The sequence below is a fragment of the Eulemur rufifrons genome, chromosome 6 (genome assembly GCF_041146395.1).
Source record: "Eulemur rufifrons isolate Redbay chromosome 6, OSU_ERuf_1, whole genome shotgun sequence".
Classification (NCBI taxonomy): Eukaryota; Metazoa; Chordata; class Mammalia; order Primates; family Lemuridae; genus Eulemur; species Eulemur rufifrons.
In genome coordinates this window covers 90,586,469-90,609,677 of record NC_090988.1, presented here as the reverse complement: position 1 = coordinate 90,609,677, position 23,209 = coordinate 90,586,469, and the positions used below count along the sequence as shown (strand labels likewise).

Genomic DNA, 23,209 nt, shown 5'->3' with positions numbered 1-23,209 from the left:
CATATGGTAAATAGAAGAATTGAAAACCATACCCAGGTTATGTCTATTTTGTATTATTTCTCTAAGACCCTGACACTTTCCATTCATGTAGAGGATGCTCCTTGTCCTACATCTGAATTTCTGCTTAGTCATCCTTTCCATTCCACAGGCATCAGGAAATTTCCAGAATCAAAATTTCCAAGATGGCACCGAGGCAGTTCCCCAGGATGCAGCCCAAAGGTAGGAAAGGAAGATGAAAGATGTTCTCTTTTCTCCATGCCTCTCTTTTATGGACAATTGCTGCACATGAGATCTGACTGAGGAACATGTTCTGCTTGCCACTGCAGGTAGAACCAAACTTGCTGGTCTGTGTCAGCACCTCCCCTCCCATCACACCCAATAGATGAGACACATCATGGACTTAGTGTCTAGTCAAGTATAATATCATAGTAGTTAAAGCTCAGGCTTAGAATTAAATCAGCCTGAATTTAAATTCAACCTCTACCAATTATTAGCTTTTTGGCCTTGACTAAAGGATACTTATTCAGAGTGAGCATCAGTTGCCTTATACATAAAATGGAATTAATATTTTCCTCATGGGGACTATGTGTGAATTAGATGAGATACCACAGTTAGCAGAGTGACTGATAGAAAGTGGTTATTATTTGTTACTTCTCATTGTACCCACATTTCCTTTATCTCCATCTACAACCATTTCAGGGAATCTTAACTTCAGTGTCAATTTTTTAGTGTAAAGAAAAATATCAAACTCTCAGAGAAATATTTTAAAATTATAATGATTTACGAATCAGTATTAAATACCTCAAAACTTGGCCTTTCTTCTCTCCTAATTTCTGGAACTTTCCTATCCTACCAAACATAAGAGTAAAGAAGGCAAGCCATATATAAATGAATTGATACAGTTCTTGCCATAAATCTGAATCAGTCACATCATGAGCTCTGATTTCCTATACAGAAAGTGACAACAGATAACAGTGAGCTTTTTTACACTTTGCCAAGCGCTATTCTAATTACTTTACATGCATTATCTCATATAATCCTCAAAATAGTCCTAGAAGTACAACTATCACCCCCTTTTAACAGATGTGGAAACTCAACTATAAAGAGGCTGAGGAACCAAGGTAAGCAGTAAGTAGGAGAGCCAGTGAAGCTCTGACTCATAAGCATGATTCAGTTATTTAATATTAAAGAGCAGTTTCTCTAGTCTACACGTGTGTATCCTCGGGGTGTTAATAATAGAATAGCACTTTTGCACTGACTTAGACATTTTCACATTATCTTGCTCAATCATCCCTACATTAGCTAATTGGTCTCATCTAATCTGAATTCACACCTGTGGCCTGTATAGAGCCCACTTTGCCCCAAACATACAGCTACCCGACACAGGAACAAAATGGAGTTCTATTATTATAAAGAAAGAAGACAGAAAATAGCTGCTTTGTGGGAAACTAACAATGTCTACCCAACCATGGGTACATACCTATATAATACCTAACTATACCTGACAGATATCTTAGGGCTGTTTGATAGGCTCTGACTGGCTCATGCATCCATACACCAGGACATTCTGTGCCTAGGATCTCAGGCTGTAAGAGCACTTCCTAACCTCCTGAGAGAGGCTGTTAACCCAGTAGCTGGCTCTCTCCCCACTCTTTGGAAACAGATGTCTTGGTCACAAGAGAAAGAACAGGATAAATTGGTTTGGCTCCCATCTTGGCTCAAGCTGCTAATTCTAATCCTCTGGGAGCTGAAAGGTCAGAGCATCCCTAACTCCTTGTACTTGAATAATATCCATTAAATATTACCCTGAATCCACATTTGAAAATGTTGATAAGGATGGACTCTGAGGATTTCTGACCCAGGAAGACTACATAATCATAATCAGCTACAAATCACAGATGCTGTTTGGTTCTAAATTTCCAACTCATTTGGATCCAGACTTCCAGGGACCAAAGAAGCTATCTCCAGGCTGAGCACAGGCTTACCAAGAAAAAGGCTTAAAATAGCTGACTTTGGAGACCTGCTACTGTGAGGCAACTTTAATTTGTTGCTGATTTCATGGTGCTTGCAATCTCTAATCTTTCTGCTTTTATAGTTTGCTATTTTCAGGGATCTAGATCTCAGATCAAGTGATTTTTATAATATACTTCATCTGGTCATCAAGAAAGACTGGCAAATGTGTTATAAGGAAGCTTGGAGAGAGATATCCTTCAGTGGTTAGGGTTTGTTGTTTTTTTTTTTTCTTTTTTTTCATCAATTTCTTTTGAAGCCTAGCTGAAGCCTAAGGAAGCCTTTGGAGGTTAACTAAAGACACTCATTCTCTGAGCTGGAATGCTTGTACCTCATACTCACCAGATGGTATGACCCTATAGAGCAAAATAAACCCAGCCCATGAACTCAGCTTTATTTCTCCTAAGCAACCATTTTTAAGTCACTAATTGAGGGAAAGACATATAATACTTAAGTTAAAAATGGGTGAGCCTATAAAGCAGCAGTTAATGATGGGTCAGTGAATGCAAACTCCATGCAAACTATTCTCTACAAATATGATGCCTTGCCAAGGAATGGACCTGTTACTTGTTTTCCTTATTCATAATTGTTTTCTCAAGGGTCTTCAATTTACAGGTGAGTTGGATTTAGATATGGTTTTCTACCGTCACATATTTTTATGAATAATAACCAACATACCCAGTCTACCAAGAAAAAAAAGTCACTCAGGATATTATAGACCCAGACTGATAATAAAATAAAATTTCTTTTATTAAATTATTTTATTGACTGTAAAGGTAATATATACCCTTTGTAGAAAACTCAGATCAGAAAGTTTTTAAAAGAACACAAAAATTGCCCTTAATCCCATAATTCAGATAAGGATGATTAGTCTTTAGCATACTTTTTTCAGATGCTTTTCTATGGAAATATGGCATTTTGGACAATTTAGATCATTCTATAGAAGCTACTTTATATTTTATATTTTCCACTCAATATTATATTGAAAGAATCTTTCCACATCATTACTCTTTCTTGTAAATAACTAATGTCCACTTGACATATCATAACTATAATTCAGTTACATGTTCCTCTTTATTTAGACATTTGGATTGTTTTTACTTTTTCATTATAAAAAAATTATGAAATATTATACAACCTATATACATAATTTTTCCTATATTTTTAATCTAGAATAGATGTCTATAAATAAGGAATACTGTACCAAGAGATATGACCATAAATTTATAATTAAACCCTTATTATATCCGACCAAACTTCTTTCTAGAATATTTTATATCAACACACACTCACCAGCACTGACTAATGTGACTGTCATAAATCTGCCAGTTTACCAATTAGTTTTTCATTGTTTTTAAATTGCATTTCTTTGATTTCTTATGAAATTTTTTAGATGTCTAATGTTTTTTCTAAGAATTATTTTTTATTAGTTTTGCCCCTATTTTTATGATCATGTGACTAAACATTTTAATTTGTTAAAAACTATTTCTATAATAACAATTGTCATACTTGTAAATATTCTCCCAGTGTGTTCTTTATATTTATGTAGATGAATTCATCAGTGTTGTCCTGTATCGTCTTATATCATTGCATTTTTGTTTAAAAATCTCCTTCCTGGCCGGGCGCGGTGGCTCACGCCTGTAATCCTAGCACTCTGGGAGGCCGAGGCGGGTGGATCGCTCGAGGTCAGGAGTTCGAGACCAGCCTGAGCAAGAGCGAGACCCCGTCTCTACTAAAAATAGAAAGAAATTATCTGGACAACTTAAAATATATAGGAAAAATAAGCCAGGCATGGTGGCGCATGCCTATAGTCCCAGCTACTTGGGAGGCTAAGGCAGAAGGATCACTTGAGCCCAGGAGTTTGAGGTTGCTGTGAGCTGGGCTGACGCCATGGCACTCTAGCCTGGGCAACAGAGTGAGACTCAAAAAAAAAAAAAAAGGTACAAACAGTATTGAAGAATACTGATATTCTTCAATTCCTCCATGACATTTATTTTTCCCATTTTATATATGAAAAAGTTTAGGTGCAGTAAGACTAAGATTTGTATACAACATCATGTGGCCAATAATCAGTGAAAATGGAATGTAAAAAATAATCTAATTCTAAAGAACACACTCTGTTCATTAAATTATGATGCTTTTGTTTCCTCACCTTAAAAGTATCTGTTTTCTAAACAGATCCAGATATTTTTTCATAATCTTCCTTAAATTGGGTTTTGATTTGCAAAATGCCCCTGAAATCTAAACACGACAGAAGTTCTCCAAACGGTGAATTCTGAAGTTTCAAATAAATTTGGGGAATGTTGCATTGTATGATGCTGTTTTATCCTCTTCAGGATATGCTTCTTCTAGAGGTGTTGGGTAGCATTATTAGACAATTCTGTCTGGAGGTAGCACAAACTCACAAATCTCTCTGCCAAGGTGTATCTTACTGCAGCCTCAAACATTCACACAGTTCATTTGATTCTGAAATGTGACTACCTCATCCCTAATTTCAAACTGAATTCACCTGATGTTTTATATGCACCCTGAAGCGAGTTAAAAATAATAAGAATAACAAACTCCATATGGTTCTCTTTTTATTCCTGTTTTTTTAATGAGAAAAAATACTATGGGAGTGACCGAGAAAGGTGCCTAACATGTCAACATCATAAAACCAGGCTTGTATATGTGAATGAATGTGTGTATTGGTCTGTGTCTGTGTGTCTCTGTGCATGAGAGAGAAGAGGGACATGTGTCTATAATGGACTCATATGGTAATATGGCCCAACTTGAAGTCTTGGGTGTACCTGCTTGGGAATTCTATCAGTGGTACAGAAAATAATCTTGACCAAAATTATGTTCTTGTTCAAAACTTATGTGCCACAATTGCAGTCCTTGTCCTATTCACAGATAAGCTGATTGCCCGAATGCCAAAGTGGATTCATGGAGCAAGTGAGCAACGTGACAGAATTCATCTTGCTCGGCCTGACACAGAACCCAGACATGCAGAAACTCTTGTTTGCGGTGTTCACAGTCATCTACTTTCTCACCCTGGCAGGCAACCTACTCATTGTGGTAACAATCACCACCAGCCCAGCCCTGGGCTCCCCCATGTATTTTTTTCTGTCTGTCTTGTCCTTCATAGATGGCTGCTGCTCTTCTACCATGGCCCCCAAAATGATATTTGACTTACTCGCTGAAAAGAAAACTATCTCCTTCAGTGGGTGCATGACTCAGCTCTTTGCAGAACATTTCTTTGGGGGAGCTGAGATCATCCTGCTCGCGGTGATGGCCTATGACCGCTATGTGGCCATCTGCAGACCCCTGCACTACATGATCACAATGAACAGGCAGGTGTGCAGCCTCCTGGTGGCTATGGCCTGGGCCGGGGGTTTTCTACATGCTCTGATTCAAATTCTCTGTATGGTCTGGTTGCCTTTCTGTGGCCCCAATGTCATTGACCATTTCATCTGTGACCTTTTCCCTCTGCTAAAACTATCCTGCACTGACACTCACATCTTTGGACTCTTTGTTGCCACCAACAGTGGGCTGATGTGTATGCTCATTTTTTCTATTCTTATCACCTCCTATGTCCTCATCCTTTGCTCCCTAAAGACTCACAGCACTGAAGGACAGCGGAAGGCTCTCTCCACCTGCACCTCCCATATCACTGTAGTCGTCCTATTCTTTGTACCCTGTATATTCGTGTACCTTCGGCCCATGATCACCTTCCCCATTGATAAAGCTGTGGCCGTGTTTTATACTATAGTGACACCTATGCTAAACCCTTTAATCTATACCCTCAGAAACACAGAGGTGAAAAATGCCATGAGGAAGCTCTGGTACGAAAATGTAATCTTGAGTAATAATTTGTGTGCATAGAGAATATAAAAACAAAATTGATTTATATTTTAACAACTACAAAGATCAAGAATGATCAGGGAAATATGACACCACCAAAGGATCAAAATAAAGCACCAGAAACCAACCCTAAAGAAATGGATATTTATGAACTCCCTGACAAAGAACTAAAAATTATTGTTTAAGGAAAGCTCAATAAACTTCAGAAAATACAGAGAAAAAAATAAATTAAATGAGGGAAAAAAATAATTGACCAAAATTAGAAATTTAATAGAGAGATTGAAATTATCTAAACAAATCAAACAGCAATCCTAGAGCTAAAAATGGCAGTGGTAAATTCTTGCCTATTAATAATTACTTTGATGTAAATTGATTAAATTTCCCAATCCAAAGACATAAAGCGGCTGAATGGATTTTTAAAAAGGAAGATCCAACTATATTCTGCCTACAAACATTCACTTTGGTTTTAAGGACACACATAAGCTAAAAGTAAAGAGATATAAGAAGATATGTCATGCAAATGGTAACCAAAAGAGAGCAGGCCTCACTATCTTTAGATAAAATAGACTCCAAGTGAAAAACTGTCAGACAATACAAAGAAGGTCATTATTTAATGACAAAAGCCTTAATTCATAAAGAAGATGTATTATTGTAAATATATTATGTGAATCTCGTGGTAACCATAAAGAAAATCTCTATGTAAGATAGACAAAAGAAAAAGAGAAAGGAATAAATTTATATCAATACAAAAAAGTCAATCAAACCACAAAAGAAGTACCACATTTTGAGGAGATTGGCAAGATGGTGGACAAGAAACACCTCCAGCCAGAGCATCTCTGCAAGAAGGAGAAATTTTAGATGAAAGTGAAAAAACAAATAGGCAGACAAGCACAGATCGGATGAGGGTCAGAAGAAAGGGTGCCTGAAACTACAGGAGACTCCACAGGAAGAGGCTGAGGAGCAGAACTGGAAGGAGAAAGGCATGAGCAGGGTCTAAACCCTGAGAGGCTTGGAGACCAGTGACCGAGGGTAGGTGGAGAGGTTACATTTCCCCTCCCTTGCATCTCGGACTGCCGGTGGGCTCCTGAGCTGCTGGAAAGACCTGCCAACACCAGCCCAGAGACGGCCACCATAAGTGAATAGAGAGCCTCTTGCGGACAGGGCAATAGGCTCCCAGCTACCTCAGGACACCTCCCATCCCACAGACCCGAGCCGATTGGCAGGCACCATATTACTTCATTCTCCCCTTCCCTTACCCTACCCGCAGCTACCGAGAGAGACAATTTAGCCACCGCCCAGAGGCAGCCACAGGGAATGGAACCTTTCCTTTTGGGGCCCTACAGTGGACTGAGGGGTGCTTGGACTGTGAGCTCCCTAACCACCGGCCCTCCCTGGTGCTGCTTGCCTGGTGACTCCAGCAGAGCAGGGCAAACCTCAAGGCAGAGAGACATTGATGCAGCTTGGGCACCCTGTGGGTGACTTGGGACCAGCATTCTTCTCCCTGGCATGGTCAGGAATTGATTTCTGGGGTCTTGGGGGACAGGCTTGCAGGCTAGATCCCACACACCCAAGTCTCGATCGCATTGCCCAGGGGCACAGAAGGGATATTTGTGAACTAGTCTACTGAGGTGTGTGTGCCTTCGGGAGCAGATCAGTGTGGGTCTTAGCTTCAGCATGCTTGAGGAGCACCCTTCCTCCCATGGGAAGGCCACGCTCCCAGCTAAGGCCAAGATCCTGGGCAGGGAACCTCCTGGCCTGCATCACAGTTGAGGGAGAGCTCAGCTGACTTGAGATCCTGCCTGCAGGCAGAGGCCCAGGGAAAACCACAGAATAGAAGAGGGTGGAAAGGAACGAGGCCAGCTCCAGACTGCCAGACTGTGGATATCAGATAGCAATTCCTCTCCAGCTTGGAGGACAGGGTGTTGTATAAATCACATAGAGTTGTGGATGCAGAGAGATAGGAACACTCATACACTGCTGGTAGGACTGCAAACTAGTACAATCTCTGTGGAAAGCAATATGGAGATACCTCAAAGAGATACAAGTAGAACTAGCATTTGATCCAGCAATCCCATTACTGGGCATCTACCCAAAGGAAAAAAAGACATACTATAAAAAGACATCTGCACTTGAGTGTTTATAGCAGCACAATTCATAATTGCAAAGATGTGGAAACAACCCAAGTGCCCATCAATACATGAGTGCATCAATAAAATGTGGTATATGTATATCATGGAGTACTATTCAGCCACAAAAAACAATGGTGACCTAGCACCTCTTGATTATCCTGGATAGAGCCGGAACCCATTCTACTAAGTGAAGCATCCCAAGAATGGAAAAACAAGCACCACATGTACTCACCATCAAATTGGTATTAACTGATCATTGCTTAAGTGCACATATAGTAGTACATTCATTGGGTGTTGGGCAGATGGGAGAAGGGAGGAGGGGATGGGTATGTACATACGTAATGGGTGCAGTGTGCACCGTCTGGGGGATGGACACGCTTGAAACTCTGACTCAGGTGGGGCAAGGGCAATATATGTGACCTAAACATTTGTACCCCCATAATATGCTGAAATTAAAAAGAAAAAAAATAACCCCCCCCAAAAAAAAACAGATAAAACTCGAGGGCATTATGCTAAGTGAAATAAGCCAGTCAAGAACAAATATTGCATTATTCCACTGATATCAAAAATATTCAAACTCATAGAAGTAGAGAGTACAGTGGTGATTGCCACAGGCTGGGGTAAAGGGGCAATAGGGGGTATCTATTCAACAGGGATAAAGTTTCAGTTATTCAAGATAAGGTCTAGAGATCTGCTGTATAACATTGCATCTATAGTTAATAGAACTGTACTGTATACTTACAATTTTGTTAAGAGGATAGATCTCATGTTAAATGTTCTTACTATAATAAAAAATCAAGGAATAATGAATAAACAAAATGTGGTTTATTCATACAATGGAATATTATTAGCCTTAAGAAGGAGAATTCTGACACATGCTAATACATGGATGAACCATGAAGACATTACATTAAATGAAATATGCCAGATAGTAAGGGATGAATATTGTATTAATATGATTCCATTTATAGGAGGTACTTCTATTTTCTGTTAAACTATATAGACAGAAAATAGAATGGTTATTTCCAGGGCCTTGGAGAAAGGGGGAATAGGGAGTAACTGTTTAACAGTTAGAGAGTAACAGTTTGGGAAGATGAAAATGTTCTGCAGATGGATGGTGAGGATGGACATACAACAATGTGAATGTATTTCACACCACTGAACTGTACACCTAAAATGGTTAAATGACACATTTTTTTATATATAACCACAATTTAAAAAATAAATAACAAGGGAGAGGGTAGCAAACAAAGGAGCAAAACAGTTGACTATTGAGAATAGAGCTAAAGGCTTTTCTTTGCTTTTCTGGTCCTGGATTTCAGGAGTGTGTCAGTTTGTTTTAAAGGTAAAAGTTAATAGCAAAAAAGGTGATTCCATGTGAGGCTGCAACCAAGTCTTCATCACCTCAGAAGCTAAAGGAGACAATACAGTAGAGGAGCCTCCTTCTAAAGCATCTCTATTCTGCACCTCTGGATGCCATTATACATGAGTGATTGGCGGAGTGTGATAGTCTCAATGGCTGTTTGGGAAAGCGTGGTGCCTAACTCTAAGTCCACCAGCCATTCGCTCTTTGTGGGATAGAGAGAAAAGATATATACTCCCGAATTAATCAAGAGAATGTGTCATCTAGGTAATCATCCCATGGGAAGTTAAAATCTCTATGTTTTAAGTCATTCAATCTCTGGTAGCTGGGAATCCTGCCATCTAAATTACCTCAGTCAGTTACTAATAAAAATATCACAGTCTTCCAGAGTAATTCAGGCACATGACTTTGAAGACTGGCATTTTTGTTCTTCAGAGCAACTATAATAGTTAACCCAGTCATGTTTTCAGAGAAAAATAAATCCATTCTAACAACTCTGATCTTTGCCTAAAACCAGGCCAGGCTCAACATGTCACAGTTAGAAAAATAGCCCTATAATGAAAGTTTCCAAATTATGTTACCCAAGTCTTATCCTAAACTATAGTGACAGACATATCTTTAACCCAAGCTCAACTGCATTTCTAAAACTAGCCACTAGTGATGTTTGTGGGTGCTACACGGGAGTAAGTGAAGCACCTTGACTCTTGCTTTGGTAAAGATTCCGAAAGGGCCAATTACTAATCCTCCGGGTACTAGAGAGGTCAATGCATTGCCAAATCCTGCAGTCTCTGAAAGTCTATTTAAACACTTCTCTAGAGTCAATGAAGGAAGAATTACAAAGAAGGGCCTGTGAGAAAATGACAGCAGCGGAGCCAAGTACCAGCAAGGTAAAGATTTGTTTGAGAGACGCTACTCTTGAGTTTAGTGGGTGTCTAGGGAAACAGAGTCAAAAGAAACACATGAATCAGGAATAAAAGAAATCTTCTCCACATTGTTCATCAACTCTTAAGGAAACAGAAATTCAGCAAAATCGATTTGTGAAAACAATGTTAATTAAGTGGATTTGAGTCATTTATTCAGGTCATAGTTGCATATACTAGCTTTCCAGATTTGAAGAATTTTGCATTATCCCCATTGTTTTTAATTTGGATTGAACATAGTTCTAAGAGATCTGAAAATATATATTATGTATGTTTTATATATATATATATATATATATATATGATTGGCTTATACTTTCATAGGAAACCAAGAAAGTGAGTAGAAGTTAAATCCTAGGTATATTGAAGTTTCCTAACTGAAACAGTTCGTTTTCTGAGTAAATCCATACTGACACTGGAAACCAAAATAAACTAAAATGTCCAAATTGGGAGAGTTGTCCAGAGAGAGAGGAATTCCAATGTCCCGTGTGTCGGCTCAGACTCTCTTTGTGGTTGTGCTCCATATGCCTGTAGAAGAATATAATCACTAAAAACAGAAGAATCCACCATCAAGTAGACCCAGGTCAGTGAAAACTCAATCTTTTTCCCTAAATTTTAAGCAGATTAACTTGATTTGGCCAATTTATTTTCACTAAAGTAGCTTTTATAATTACATATTTAACCTGAAGTTTAGTATTTTGCTCTAAAAATGAATTTGGACACAGCAACATAAAAATACAAAAAACACTATCTGTAATGTTGCCAGACCAGGTGCTGTTAAGAACTTCTGAAGTCATTTTTAAGACACCATGGTTAACATTTATGTCTCACTAAACATACTGTTTCTATAGATTTCTGCTTATAGTGGCTTGAAATTTCTTTCCCCTTTTCATGACTTGTTGCCACACTGATGTTAGAATTTGTGAATTAAATCCATTAAGAATGATTAACCACATATCACCATCTACAGGAGCCACAGATAAAGAGGAAATAAGTCAGCTTTCCTTAAAACCAAAGATATCTTTCCTCACCTTTATTGAAGCCTAGAGGTCATGATGCTGAATTCTGTGCAGAAATGTTTGAGGAAAAATATGTGGTTATATTTTTCATCAGGGATTGGGAAAAGAAGGAGAAAAAGAAGAGGAGAAAGAATAAAATATCTTATGCTCTCTTGTAACAACAACATGAACTCACTGTTGAAAATTCAAGTTCAGATCATTCAAAAATATATGTTTTTGTATACATTCAATATTTCCCGTTAACAATGAAAATTTTCAACTATTTACCAGTTAGCAATGAAAACTACAAGTTCATCTTAATTGATTGAATTTATCCCAAAAAGGAAAATTGTATTATCTCAGGTGAGCCTAACATTTCTGCCTCGTCAATAGAAAACTCAAGGAGAGCATGACTCAATTCCATTTGTAAAATACGTGTGGGGAAATATATCTAATGCAGAGCATAATTCTACATGTGACAAGAGTCCAACTACAAGGAAAATTTATTTGTGAAATATTGTGAACTTTTAGGGGAACTTTACACCATTTACATATCCACATCCAAAGATGCAGAAGGAGTGAGCATGAAAGAAAGGGTCACGTAGAGACAGACACGACATCCAAGGCTGCTGAATGAATTATACTCAATGAGCTGTTATAGTTCCTTGGCATTCAGAAAGAAAAGTAACTCCATCTGCAGCTCTGTCTCTAACTCTGTGTACGTGTGCATTCATATGAGAGAAAGGGAGAATAGATCCCAGAACACAGCTGGCTTAGATTTAGTAAGGCACATTAGTATCTGATACACAGTTGACTTTAAGAGATGATTGTGTTCACATACCTATAAATAACCATAACAATAGACAAGTAGAACTTCAAAATAATTGTTATTGATGAAATTTGTCCCAAAAATGAAAGAGAGCCATCTGTGAGATTTTTAGAGCCAGAAAGAAAGTTTGGGAGTCAAATGTAAGTAAACGTGTTTAATAACACCTTGCTTTATGGTGGTACTTGTAAGGCGTCGTCACTACTCCATTAATATGAATTAGAGGAAATCTAACCTCTTTCTGTTCTTCTTTACAACTCTCTGCGGAATAGCAGAGGTGAGTGGAAGTTCAGCTCCATCAATCTCAGAGACCAGGACTAAAGATGTGATGAAATATTTTGGTATTGAATTAAAAAATCATCACTCAGAAATACTGTGATTTTTTTCAGATGGACCATATGCACACAACCCAAGCTAAATCAGCGGAAAGGATAAACAATGTAACAGAATTCATCCTGCTGGGCCTGACTCACGATCCAGAATGGCAGAGATTCTTGTTTGTTGTGTTTTTAATCACCTACTTGATCACATTGTTAGGTAACCTGCTCATCTCAGTCACCATCTTCATCAGCCCAGCCCTGGGTTCTCCCATGTACTTTTTTCTGTCCTGTTTGTCCATCATAGATGGCTTCTACTCTTCTTCCATAGCACCCAAAATGATCTTAGACTTGGTCTCTGAAAAGAACACCATATCCTTTAGTGGCTGCATGACTCAGCTCTTTGCTGAACATTTCTTCGCTGGAGCTGAGATCATCTTGTTAATTGTCATGGCCTATGACCGCTACGTAGCCATCTGTAAGCCCCTGTACTATGCGACTATCATGAGCCAACCTACGTGTGGATTCTTGGTGGGGATGGCTGGGATTTTGGGGTCTGTTCATGCAGGGATCCAGACTTTGTTCATGGCTCAGTTACCATTCTGTGGCCCCAATGTCATCAACCACTTTATGTGTGATTTAATACCTCTTCTGGAGCTGGCCTGCACAGACACTCACACTTTGGGGCCCCTGATTGCTGCCAACAGTGGGTCACTGTGTTTCCTCATTTTTTTCATGCTGGTTGCTTCCTATGTCATCATCCTGCGCTCCCTGAGGACTCACAGCTCTAAAGGACGTCGCAAAGCCCTGTCTACTTGTGCCTCTCATGTCACTGTTGTCATCCTATTCTTCATACCTTGTTCATACCTTTACTTAAGACCCATGACCTCTTTCCCCACTGACAAAGCAGTGACTGTGTTTTGCACCCTAGTGACGCCTATGTTGAACCCTTTAATCTATACCCTCAGAAACGAAGAAGTGAAAAATGTCATGAAGAAGCTCTGGGGACAAATAATAAAAACTGATGATAAATAAATCTTGAAATTTGACTATTTAGGAAAGAATATCTACTGATATTTTATGTAGAGTCATCCCCTTTTCAATTGATTAAATTTGGGACAGTCAATTATCCTGTCTTCATCAATTTTTATTAGGAGCACACACAGTGGGCTGGGCTGACACACATAAGGCACAGTAGGAAGTGCTGAGAGCCCACGATACTTATAGGAGCCCCTGAAATGCTTAATTTCTTTAAAATAAGGGGGAGGGAGGAATGAATATAATCTAAATCCAACTTGCGTTATATTTGTCTTTATGTAAACATACTAATAAAATATAATTTTTAATATTTCTTACCTAGGGAAGGACCCAAGAGGGCAAAAGTACCAAGGGCTCACAAAAGTAATATTGTTCTGATTGTGGGTATGAAACAGATCAACAGCAATATTCTTGTCACCTTTCATACCCAGCACCACAGCCAGAATGAAGTTTTATTTTAAAAGAAAAAAGAAACAACTGTCTATGAAAGGACTGTAGAACAGTATGGAAAGAGTCTCAAGAAGTACTTTCATCAAAATATACTTTTTTATCTTCCTAAGTTTGAGAGGTTTATAAATGTTCTATAGCAGCAATAGAAAACTTTTTGCATAACACAATCCCAAAAAAGGCCACATTTTCATGAAAACTTACTTTTAAAAACATTACATCTCCACTATTCCCTGTGGTATACAATTATTTACCAAAAAAAAAAAATGGAAACAGAATTGGCTGGAGCAAAAGAACTACAATTGATAAAGTCTGTAAGGTTAAGGCAGAAAATATCTATACATTAAAGTCTGGTCTTAGCTATCAACAAAGGAAAAGAAGGCTCTGAAAACAAAACAGCTGTTATAGGAAATTACAGTGATGTAAAAAAAAGTTTGCATCATGGAACTAGATGACAATGATCAAAAATCTGGATTATAGAAAAGTACCATGCACATAATGAAATACTAAAGATTGAGAAATAGTCAGATGCTTTGAAGTTAGGGATTAAGAGCTTTGGATCAAATGACCTGATTTCTCATCTTGTCTCCATCATTAGTTAGCCTTATAAATGTAAGCAGGCTGCTTCACTTCTCTACCTGTTTCTTCATCAGTAAAAGGGAAATAAATAATTTTACATGCTTCTTTAAATTGTGATAATTAAATGATTTACATTGAAACTAAGAGTCAGCTGAAAAACGGCAAAAATTGCTCAAATACTGAATACCCTTCAGGGATGTCACCAGAGTCTAAGGTGTGCTGGGCACTGCAGTTCCTGACACAGGAGAACAAGAACATCACTACTATTCTTCAATAGCCACTGTCACAGCAGGCTTAGATGTCTGTCTCAGCCTCACTGTACTTCATAATAGATCATAAATGCTATCCATTTACCAGTACCTACAGCACAATGGTGTCCTAGAGGCCAGTGACCAGGTCTTAGAAATTAATCCTATTCTGAGATTAAAATACCCTTAAAAATCTCTGCAGTTTCAAATGATGGAGCAGGTGGGAACCACTATGAAATGCTTCAGCAGAACTAAGCTTAAAAGCTCTCACAAATTATGGGTCCCATCCCATTCTGTTCCTCTGGAAGAAAGAGGAGAAAGGAGAGACCAGTGCCAGGGACCAAAAGATCCACCTCTGTACTGAGCTTGTGGTTTCTGTGGGAGAGTCCAGAAACAGGTTTTCACGAAGATATTTCTAACGCTTGGATTTGAATATCAGCTGATGCCGACATTTCCTGTGTTCTCGGGACTTTACATCAGGACAGATCTCACATACAATGCCTTTTAAAAAATAAATGCATTGCCGTAGTTTCCTATGAGTGTCCATTTTGTAAACACATAGCAGCAACAGTATGTTTTTAAAAATCAACTTTATCTTTTAAAGACGTAATTGTAGTTCCCAAGAAAAACAGAATGAGAAATAGGATCATATAAAAATAAGAATTATGTTAGTGATGATATTGATGATATTAATAACTAATGTTTACTGAGTAGTTTCTGAGAATAAAGTCCTGACCTAAGCACTCACTTTATGTGTTCTATATGTCTTGGAGGCAGTGAATTTCTTTTTTTAATGTTTTATCTTATTTAAATTCACCAATAAAATTATATATATCTGTCATATACAACATGATGCTTTAAAATATATATACATTGCAGAATGGCTAAATTAAGCTAACTTACATATGCATTACTTCACATGGTTATCCTTTTTGTGATGAAAACACTTAAAATCTACTCTGTTAGTATTTGTTAAGAATACAATATATCATTATTAACTATTGTCATATAAGTACCGCGTGCTAACCAATTGCGCCACTGGTAATGTTTTTTTTAAATAAAATTCCAAATGTTTATTTAAAAAAAAACTATCGTCACCATGTTGTGCAATATATCTCTTGACCTTAGTTCTCCTGTCTAACTGAATTTTGTATCCTTTGACCAACATTTTAGAGTCAGCAAATTTCTGACTTCAATTTATTTCTGTTCTTAATTTTTTTAAGCCTCAAACTGTGGAACTTACCTCCATCTAAAACATTTCATTATTTGAACATAATGGTGATTCTACTCATAGGACAGTGTGAGCATCAATAAAACATGATAGTATTTATAATTATGATAGCTATTTTTAATTGATTTGAGTGCTTTATGTGTGAAGTGCCTTATATTCTTTTTGTTATTTAATTCTCACTGTAGCCCTATAAGCACAATAATATTGATATTCCCATTTCATAAATTAGGAAATTAAGGGATAGAGAAATTAATTACATTGTTGAAGATTAATTAGCCAAAATTTGGCTTAGATAGAATTTAAGGCTTAGCCTGTTCAACCAAAACCCAGTGTGCTTTGCCAAATCCTATTCGACTTCCCTTTAATATAAACAAACAAGTTAATTTGTTACATTTGTCTTAAATTTCTTACATTTTCTTTGGAATTCTCTTCTTGAAACTCTTTGGCCTTCATTTTTTTAGAGAAATTTTATTGTTTATATCATTTTTTAATTAATGTATAGGTGGACTTGCTTTCACAGACAGGCCAGGCTAAAAACGTGTCGGCAAAGAACCAGGCAGTGACTTGTCAATAGTTTATAACTCTATGAATCTTTCAATTTCCATATAACAGGAAATTTCTTTGAAATTAATTATTTCTTTTCCATTTGTACCAATTTGTACATGGAAGAAGCAGCCTGTGGCTTATAGAGTGGTACTTTCCTCTGATAAATAAGAACAAAGGAAAAAAATAGCAAATACATTTGAAATGAGCATATATATTCATCCTGCTGTCGTTCATTTAAAAAAAAAAAAAAAAACTCTACTTGAAGGAAAGAAGTTCCAAAGAGTTAAAAAAAAAAAAACTGATTTTTTAAAGTAGCTTTCCAGTGGCCACATATAATGAGTTTCAGAATAAAAATCTCAAATACAAGTCACCTTTTTAACTCCACCAGTGCATTTTCCACAGTACTTAAAATTTAGAGGTTTACATTATTTCTAGGCTTTATTTTACTCCCTTTTCTTGCTGGCAGGGAAGGGAGCTAACATTTATTAGGCTCCTATCACCTGTCAGACATTGTGCTTTCTATACACACTCTCTTTTTACAAGGGCATAACCTAAGGGATAAAACGCCCACTTTTGGACAAGGAAACTGAACCTCAGGTTTATTTTCCTAAGATGACTCGGAGCTGAACAAAGAAATAATTTAGCCCTGGAGTGTAGTTTCCACCTTTAAGGTTGGCAGAGACTTAACTAAGTTTATAGATGAAGCCGAAGTTGATAACAAAGAACAGTAATTGAGGAGTGAAGAGGTCCTGGAAGTGAGACGATGAGAGGGGTTCATGGGGAGCAAGGGAAAGGCTGGCCTTGGATAGGAGGGTAAGTCAAAAAGAGTAGAGTGGGCAGGGCAGAGGGAATTCATGGGACCGGGAGAGGGGCATAAGCACATGTCTTTGTTTTGACGCCATTTAAAGAAAAATCCACATTGACTTTTACATTTAAAAAACACATAAAATACAAACAACAGGAAAAAAAAAAACACCATTTTTTACCACCAACAAGCAACAATTCTTAAGTTTAGCGTATCTGGTTTTGTGGGGTTTTTTCATTTTTAATTACATAAAGTCATGTACAAATGTATTATACTTATTAAATTAGGATATAGGCTGGGTGCAGTGGCTCACACCTCTAATCCCAGACTTTGGGATGCCAAGGCAAGAGGATTGCTTGAGGCCAGGAGTTTGATACCACCCTGGGCAACATAGTGAGACCTTGTCTCTGCAAAAAATAGAAAAATCAGCCGGGAGTGGTGGTGTGCTCCTATAGTCCCAGCTACTCAGAAGGCTGAAGCAGGAGGATCGCCTGAGCCCAGGAGTTTGAGGTTCCAGTGAGCTATGACGATGCCACTGCACTCTAGCCTAGGCAACAGCACCACATCCTGTCTCAAAAAAAATAAAAACAAAAAATGAGCAAATAAATAAACTAGGATATAAAAGTAAAAGACTCCTCTATTCTTCTGCTTCTCATGATAGAAAAACAAAACTACGATCATGAATCTGGTGGTATTCCTCGAATCCTTTAGCATCTGCCTTCACATACACAAATACACACTCACACATGCATACACAGAGAGAAAATAATATTGGTTTTAGTGGTTTCTTTTTCTACTAATGTTATCATACTAAATGCATCATTCTTCAACTTACTTTTTCACTCAACATTATGTTTTCCAGACCGATTTCTGTTGCTAGATATTCGAGTCATTTCTTTTAACTGCTGTGCAGTGATCCATCATGTATGCCATAGTTGTTTAAGCATTCCCCCACTTGATTCCTTCTGTTTATTATGCACATCCTTGCACATGTTTCCATGTGTGCATTCATGAAAGTTTCTCTGAATAAATACCTACAAGTTAATCAAACGATTTGTTTTTATTTTTAATAAATACCACCAAAGAGCTTTCTGTAGTGGCTGCCACCAGCAAGATGTGAGAGAATCGCCACGTCTTATCTTTGACAACGATTGATATCATCAAGTGTTTTAGTCTTTGCCAAACTAATATGTAAAATGGAATCTCATTGTTACTACAATTGGCATGTTCCTGATTACTCCTGAGGTTGGGCATCTTTTAAAATGTTCATATAAACTGTAAATTTCTTGTTCATACATTTGCCTGTTTATTTATTGGTTGTCTAACTTTTTCTTCTTATTCGTAGGAGTGCTTTTTATATTCTGATTCTTTGGCTGTTATATATGTTACAAATATCCTCCCCTCCCCCAGGCACTGACTTTTCTTTTACCTCTATTTATGGTGTCTTCTTATCACTCAAAAGCCATTTGTTAATTACATGGCCACATTTGTTGATCCATTTTTATATCTCATTTCTGAAAGCTTTCTCTAGCCTAGACCATGAATATGTTCTCAAATATTACCTTCTAATAATTTTTTAAAAGGAATTTTTGAGTTTAGGATTTTTTTCCAGCTGCAATTTTTCTTAGTCCTATAAAGGAGAAATCTAATTTTTTTTAAAACCCTCAAAAGTCCACATATCCTTACAGAACTGAGTCCATTCATCTCCCTTTCCAGTCTGTGTTCCAGCTACACCAAACCATGCACTGTGTCCAGAAAGCACATATTGTCCCCATGACTTGAATTCACTTTCCATTTCTCAAATGTTTAGTTGATTTGTTGGACTTCTTTTACTCCTACTTTAAAATTCAGTTAAAATATAGCCTCCTGCGTGCAATACTCCTGCTCATCTCCTGACTATACCTGGTTCACACACTATTGTTTCATTCATCACACCGTGAAATCATTTATTTACATACTAAGATTTGACTCCTGATTCTGAAATGCCTCCTAATTCATGGCCACTCTACTATGTCTTTTCTTGCCTCTAACTTATGAATGAGCTTACTCCTCTAGACTATTCTTTTCTACCTCTGCTCCTGGCTAACTCTGACTCATCTACTAGGTCTCATTTTTTTCCTAAGGAAACAAGCTTAGATGTTTAAAAATATTTGACTAAAAGGATATTTGTCTCAGTGCTATTTACAAAAGCAAAAACTAGAACCAACCTAAAATTCACCAATAGGGGTCCAGTTAAATATATTTATTAAGTCTATACAATAAACACTAAACATCCAGACTGATGTCACAGAAAACTTTGAATTATGTGGCTATTCATGCCAGACATAATTTTAAGCAGGCAAATCATATTAAACAAATAAGTATAGAAATATCACATATATTATATCCTTATGTCATATATATGATATGATAGACTATATATAAAGACAGGGAGAAAGAGAGGAAAGGAGAAGAGGAGGGGGATGAAGAGGAGAAAGAGGAACAGGAGGAAGAGAAAAAGAAGATGATGATGGCTAGAAGAATATCTACCAAAATGTTGATAGTGATTATCTCTAGGTAATGGGTCTAAAGGTAGATTTACACACATACATATGCCTTTATTTTCTTGTTTTATAAATTTTCTAAAATAAATATGTATTATAGGGAAAAGATATTTTACATGGTCTCTAAAATGGAAATACAACTACTTTTATAAACAAGATTAGTAATAATTTTTAAATTCTCAAAAAAACTTCTCCTAATATTTACTCATGTATTTAATTGAGCAGGTTGAAATTTTTCAAAAAGAAGCACCATTCCTAAGTTAAGTGGGATGTTGCTAATCATCAGTTGGATGCTAAAAGGAAGCATACACTAGGATCAGTCCTTTATGCTATTTGATATTTTAACTGTACTGAAAATCAGGGTACATTTCAAATTCCAACTAAAATAAGTGTACTTTTCTAGAAAGTCTCTTGAGATAAAATTGTAGCAAGCTAGCAAAAAGATAGGCTATTTTTTAGTAAACCTTATCATGATTTCACATTTCTTAGTTGATTTGCAAATGGGTTCAGTTATACTTTTACCATCTAACAGCAGAAATGAATGGGTATAGAATTCAAGGTCTCAATTATACCTAGCTATTATTAATTAGACTATCAAAATGTGACAAAGTGAAAGAAAGCAGTATTTCCTTCACCTAAAAATTCTACATCTGTTGTTTTTATTATACATAGAGGTATGAGAGTAAAACAAGACCTATTTCCTGACAATCTTCCAAATTTAGTGGAGACTAATATCTTCAGAACTAATTTTGAATATATCTTCCTAGGCAAATTTCTTTTCATATTAATTTCTGGGTTTTTTTTCATAACACAAAAAATGAATATGTTGCAGCATGGTGAATGACAGATTGTTTGTCAAACAAAGGATAAGTTTATTGTAAATCATGGGAGCCTATAATCTTAAAGGGTAAAGTTTTGGAAGGGACATAATGAGAGTTTATAAAACCGGGAAAAAGATGGAATGAGCATTGACATACGTTTCAGATTCCAGAACACCAGAATTCTTTGAAGTCTGGAACAAGAAGAGTTAGGAAAAATAAAGGGAAATGCCACTTTGCATTACTTAACAAAAAAAAAAACTGTTCTCCTCTAAAGGCAGTATATATTTCAAACCTAACAGAGATAGAAAAGCCAAAGCAACCTCTTTATGGAAGGTAAGGAAAGGTTTGAGGTAGACATAATAATGTCAAATGAACATGTTGAGAGTTTACCATGTGCCAGAAACTGCATTAAGAACGTTATGTAGATTATCTACTTTAATTTTCACAATCACATTTTGAGACACGTATCACCTTTGCCTTTTCTTCCCCAGCTGTATTGGGACGACACCTTTAAAAAGAAAGAAATCCTGTCATTTGCAACAAGGTGGATGGACCTGGAGGACATTATACTTAGTGAAATAAGCCAGACACAGAAAGACAAATACTGTGTGATCTCACTTACATGTGGAATCTAAAATGTCTTTACTTGTATTTTAAAGACAGACATCAGAAGATTATAGAGTTTTCTCAAGGTTATGCCACTGGTAAGCATAGGAAATAAGATTCAAACTCGGGTTGGACTGTCTCCAGAGCCAAACTCTTGACCTCTCTGCAGTGGTGCAGCAGCTGTACTGCTGTCATAAAGGGTGATGAGAAGGAACAGAAGCCAGGACTGGATGCACATGAGGCTGCTAAATAAATATGGCTAAGCTTGGATACTCTGCCTCACATTTCTACAACTCAATAATTATCACATAGACTCAACACAGTTGCTGTTTAAAGATCTAGATGATGGATCAAAAATAACAGATTCTGAGCTTTGGTTTAGGCACTTAAAAACCAGACAACCTTGATTAATCAACTAACCACATCAGGAGACAGAGTTTCCTAATTGGTAAAATAGGAATAATAGTCATTCATGCCATATGTATTTCATATAGTTGTTTTATAATCAAATTATGCAATTTAAGTAAAAGACTAAATAACAATAAAAGCCTATGAAGATTAAAGGATGGATAAGATAGATGAGATGACATATGGTAAGAAGAAACAAACCTTGGTTTGTTCCGCTTATAGAAAGTCACTTTTATTTCCTGCTTTATCTCTCATTATCCACATGCAACTTCTTACTGTGTGAAAAGCTTTCTCATAGCATTTTTTACCTCTTCATTTCTCAGGGTATAAATGAGTGGATTCAACATAGGTGTCAGAATACCATAAAATACTGCCATGTTTTTTTCTGCAGATAAAGTAGAAAATGGATTCATATAGGTAAATATACAGGGCACAAAGAACAAGGCAACAACAGTGAAATGGGACCCACAGGTGGACAGGGCTTTGTGTCTCCCCTTTGCACTGTGGAACCTCAGGGACAGCAAGATGACAATGTAGGAAGCAACCAACATGAGGAAGTTCAACAGGCAGAGCACACCGCTGTTGGCAACCACCAGCAGACCGATGACATATGTGTTCGTGCAGGCGAGTTCCAGCAAAGGGTACATGTCACAGACAAAGTGATTGATCATGTTGGGCCCACAGAAGGGCAACCGGAGGACCAGAAGGAGCTGAACCAATGAATGCAGGAAGCCCCCCAGCCAAGCTACCCCCACCAGGATGGCACAGAGATGCGTGGTCATGATGGTCGTGTAGTGCAGGGGCTTGCAGATGGCCACGTAGCGGTCATAGGCCATCACTGTGAGCAGAAGGATCTCAACACCTCCCAGAAAATGGGCTCCAAAGAGCTGAGCCATGCAGCCCTCATAAGAGATTGCTCTCCCCTCATACAAGGAGTCAGCGATGAGTTTAGGGGCCATAGAGGAAGAATAACAGATGTCAATAAAGGATAGGTTGGCCAGGAAAAAATACATAGGGGAAGCCAGAGCAGGGTTGGAGGTGATAGTGACCACAATGAGCATGTTGTCACAAACTGTGACCACATAGATCATCAAAAAGACCACAAAGAGAACTCTCTGTATCTCCGGGTTCTGTGAGAGTCCAAGCATGAAAAATTCTGTGATATTTTGTGGTATTTCCATAGATTCCAAGGACACTGTGAAAGCAGATAGAGTATTACCTCCAAAGTCAAAAGAGAAACAAGTAATAGAACTAATTCTGGGCAAGGAGGAATGTTGCAAGGTTTCCATAAGCACACCAACTTCCCTGTGTCCCTCTTAACCCTCTTCTGTTCCAAAATTCTCATACCGGTTGATTCTGTTAACCACAAAATGTAATCATACATACTTTAGCATCACTGGGCACTTGATATCTTAGCTATTAGATGAAAATAACTTTATTATCTAAATTTGCATTTTTTTGCTGCTAAGATTGAACATTTGACAGACATTGATTTTCTAATTCTAACTGGAGTACATCTCTGACTATTTTC

General features: G+C 37.4%; 3 protein-coding genes across 3 annotated transcripts; 2 read left to right on the top strand and 1 right to left on the bottom strand.

The window, feature by feature from the left end:
* Positions 1–4,870: 4,870 nt before the first annotated feature.
* Positions 4,871–5,874, top strand: LOC138384925 (olfactory receptor 4C5-like). Its single transcript, XM_069470572.1, has one exon. It carries the CDS (start codon positions 4,936–4,938, stop codon positions 5,872–5,874), a length of 939 nt encoding a protein of 312 aa, XP_069326673.1. The 5' UTR covers positions 4,871–4,935.
* Positions 5,875–12,487: 6,613 nt separating this feature from the next.
* LOC138384924 (olfactory receptor 4C45-like) lies at positions 12,488–13,441 on the top strand. The gene has a single exon (XM_069470570.1). It carries the CDS (start codon positions 12,488–12,490, stop codon positions 13,439–13,441), a length of 954 nt encoding a protein of 317 aa, XP_069326671.1.
* Positions 13,442–21,928: 8,487 nt separating this feature from the next.
* OR4C3 (olfactory receptor family 4 subfamily C member 3) lies at positions 21,929–22,959 on the bottom strand. Its single transcript, XM_069469899.1, has one exon. The coding sequence runs from the start codon at positions 22,857–22,859 to the stop codon at positions 21,951–21,953; it is 909 nt and encodes a 302-aa protein (XP_069326000.1). The 5' UTR covers positions 22,860–22,959; the 3' UTR covers positions 21,929–21,950.
* Between the last annotated feature and the right edge of the window lie 250 nt (positions 22,960–23,209).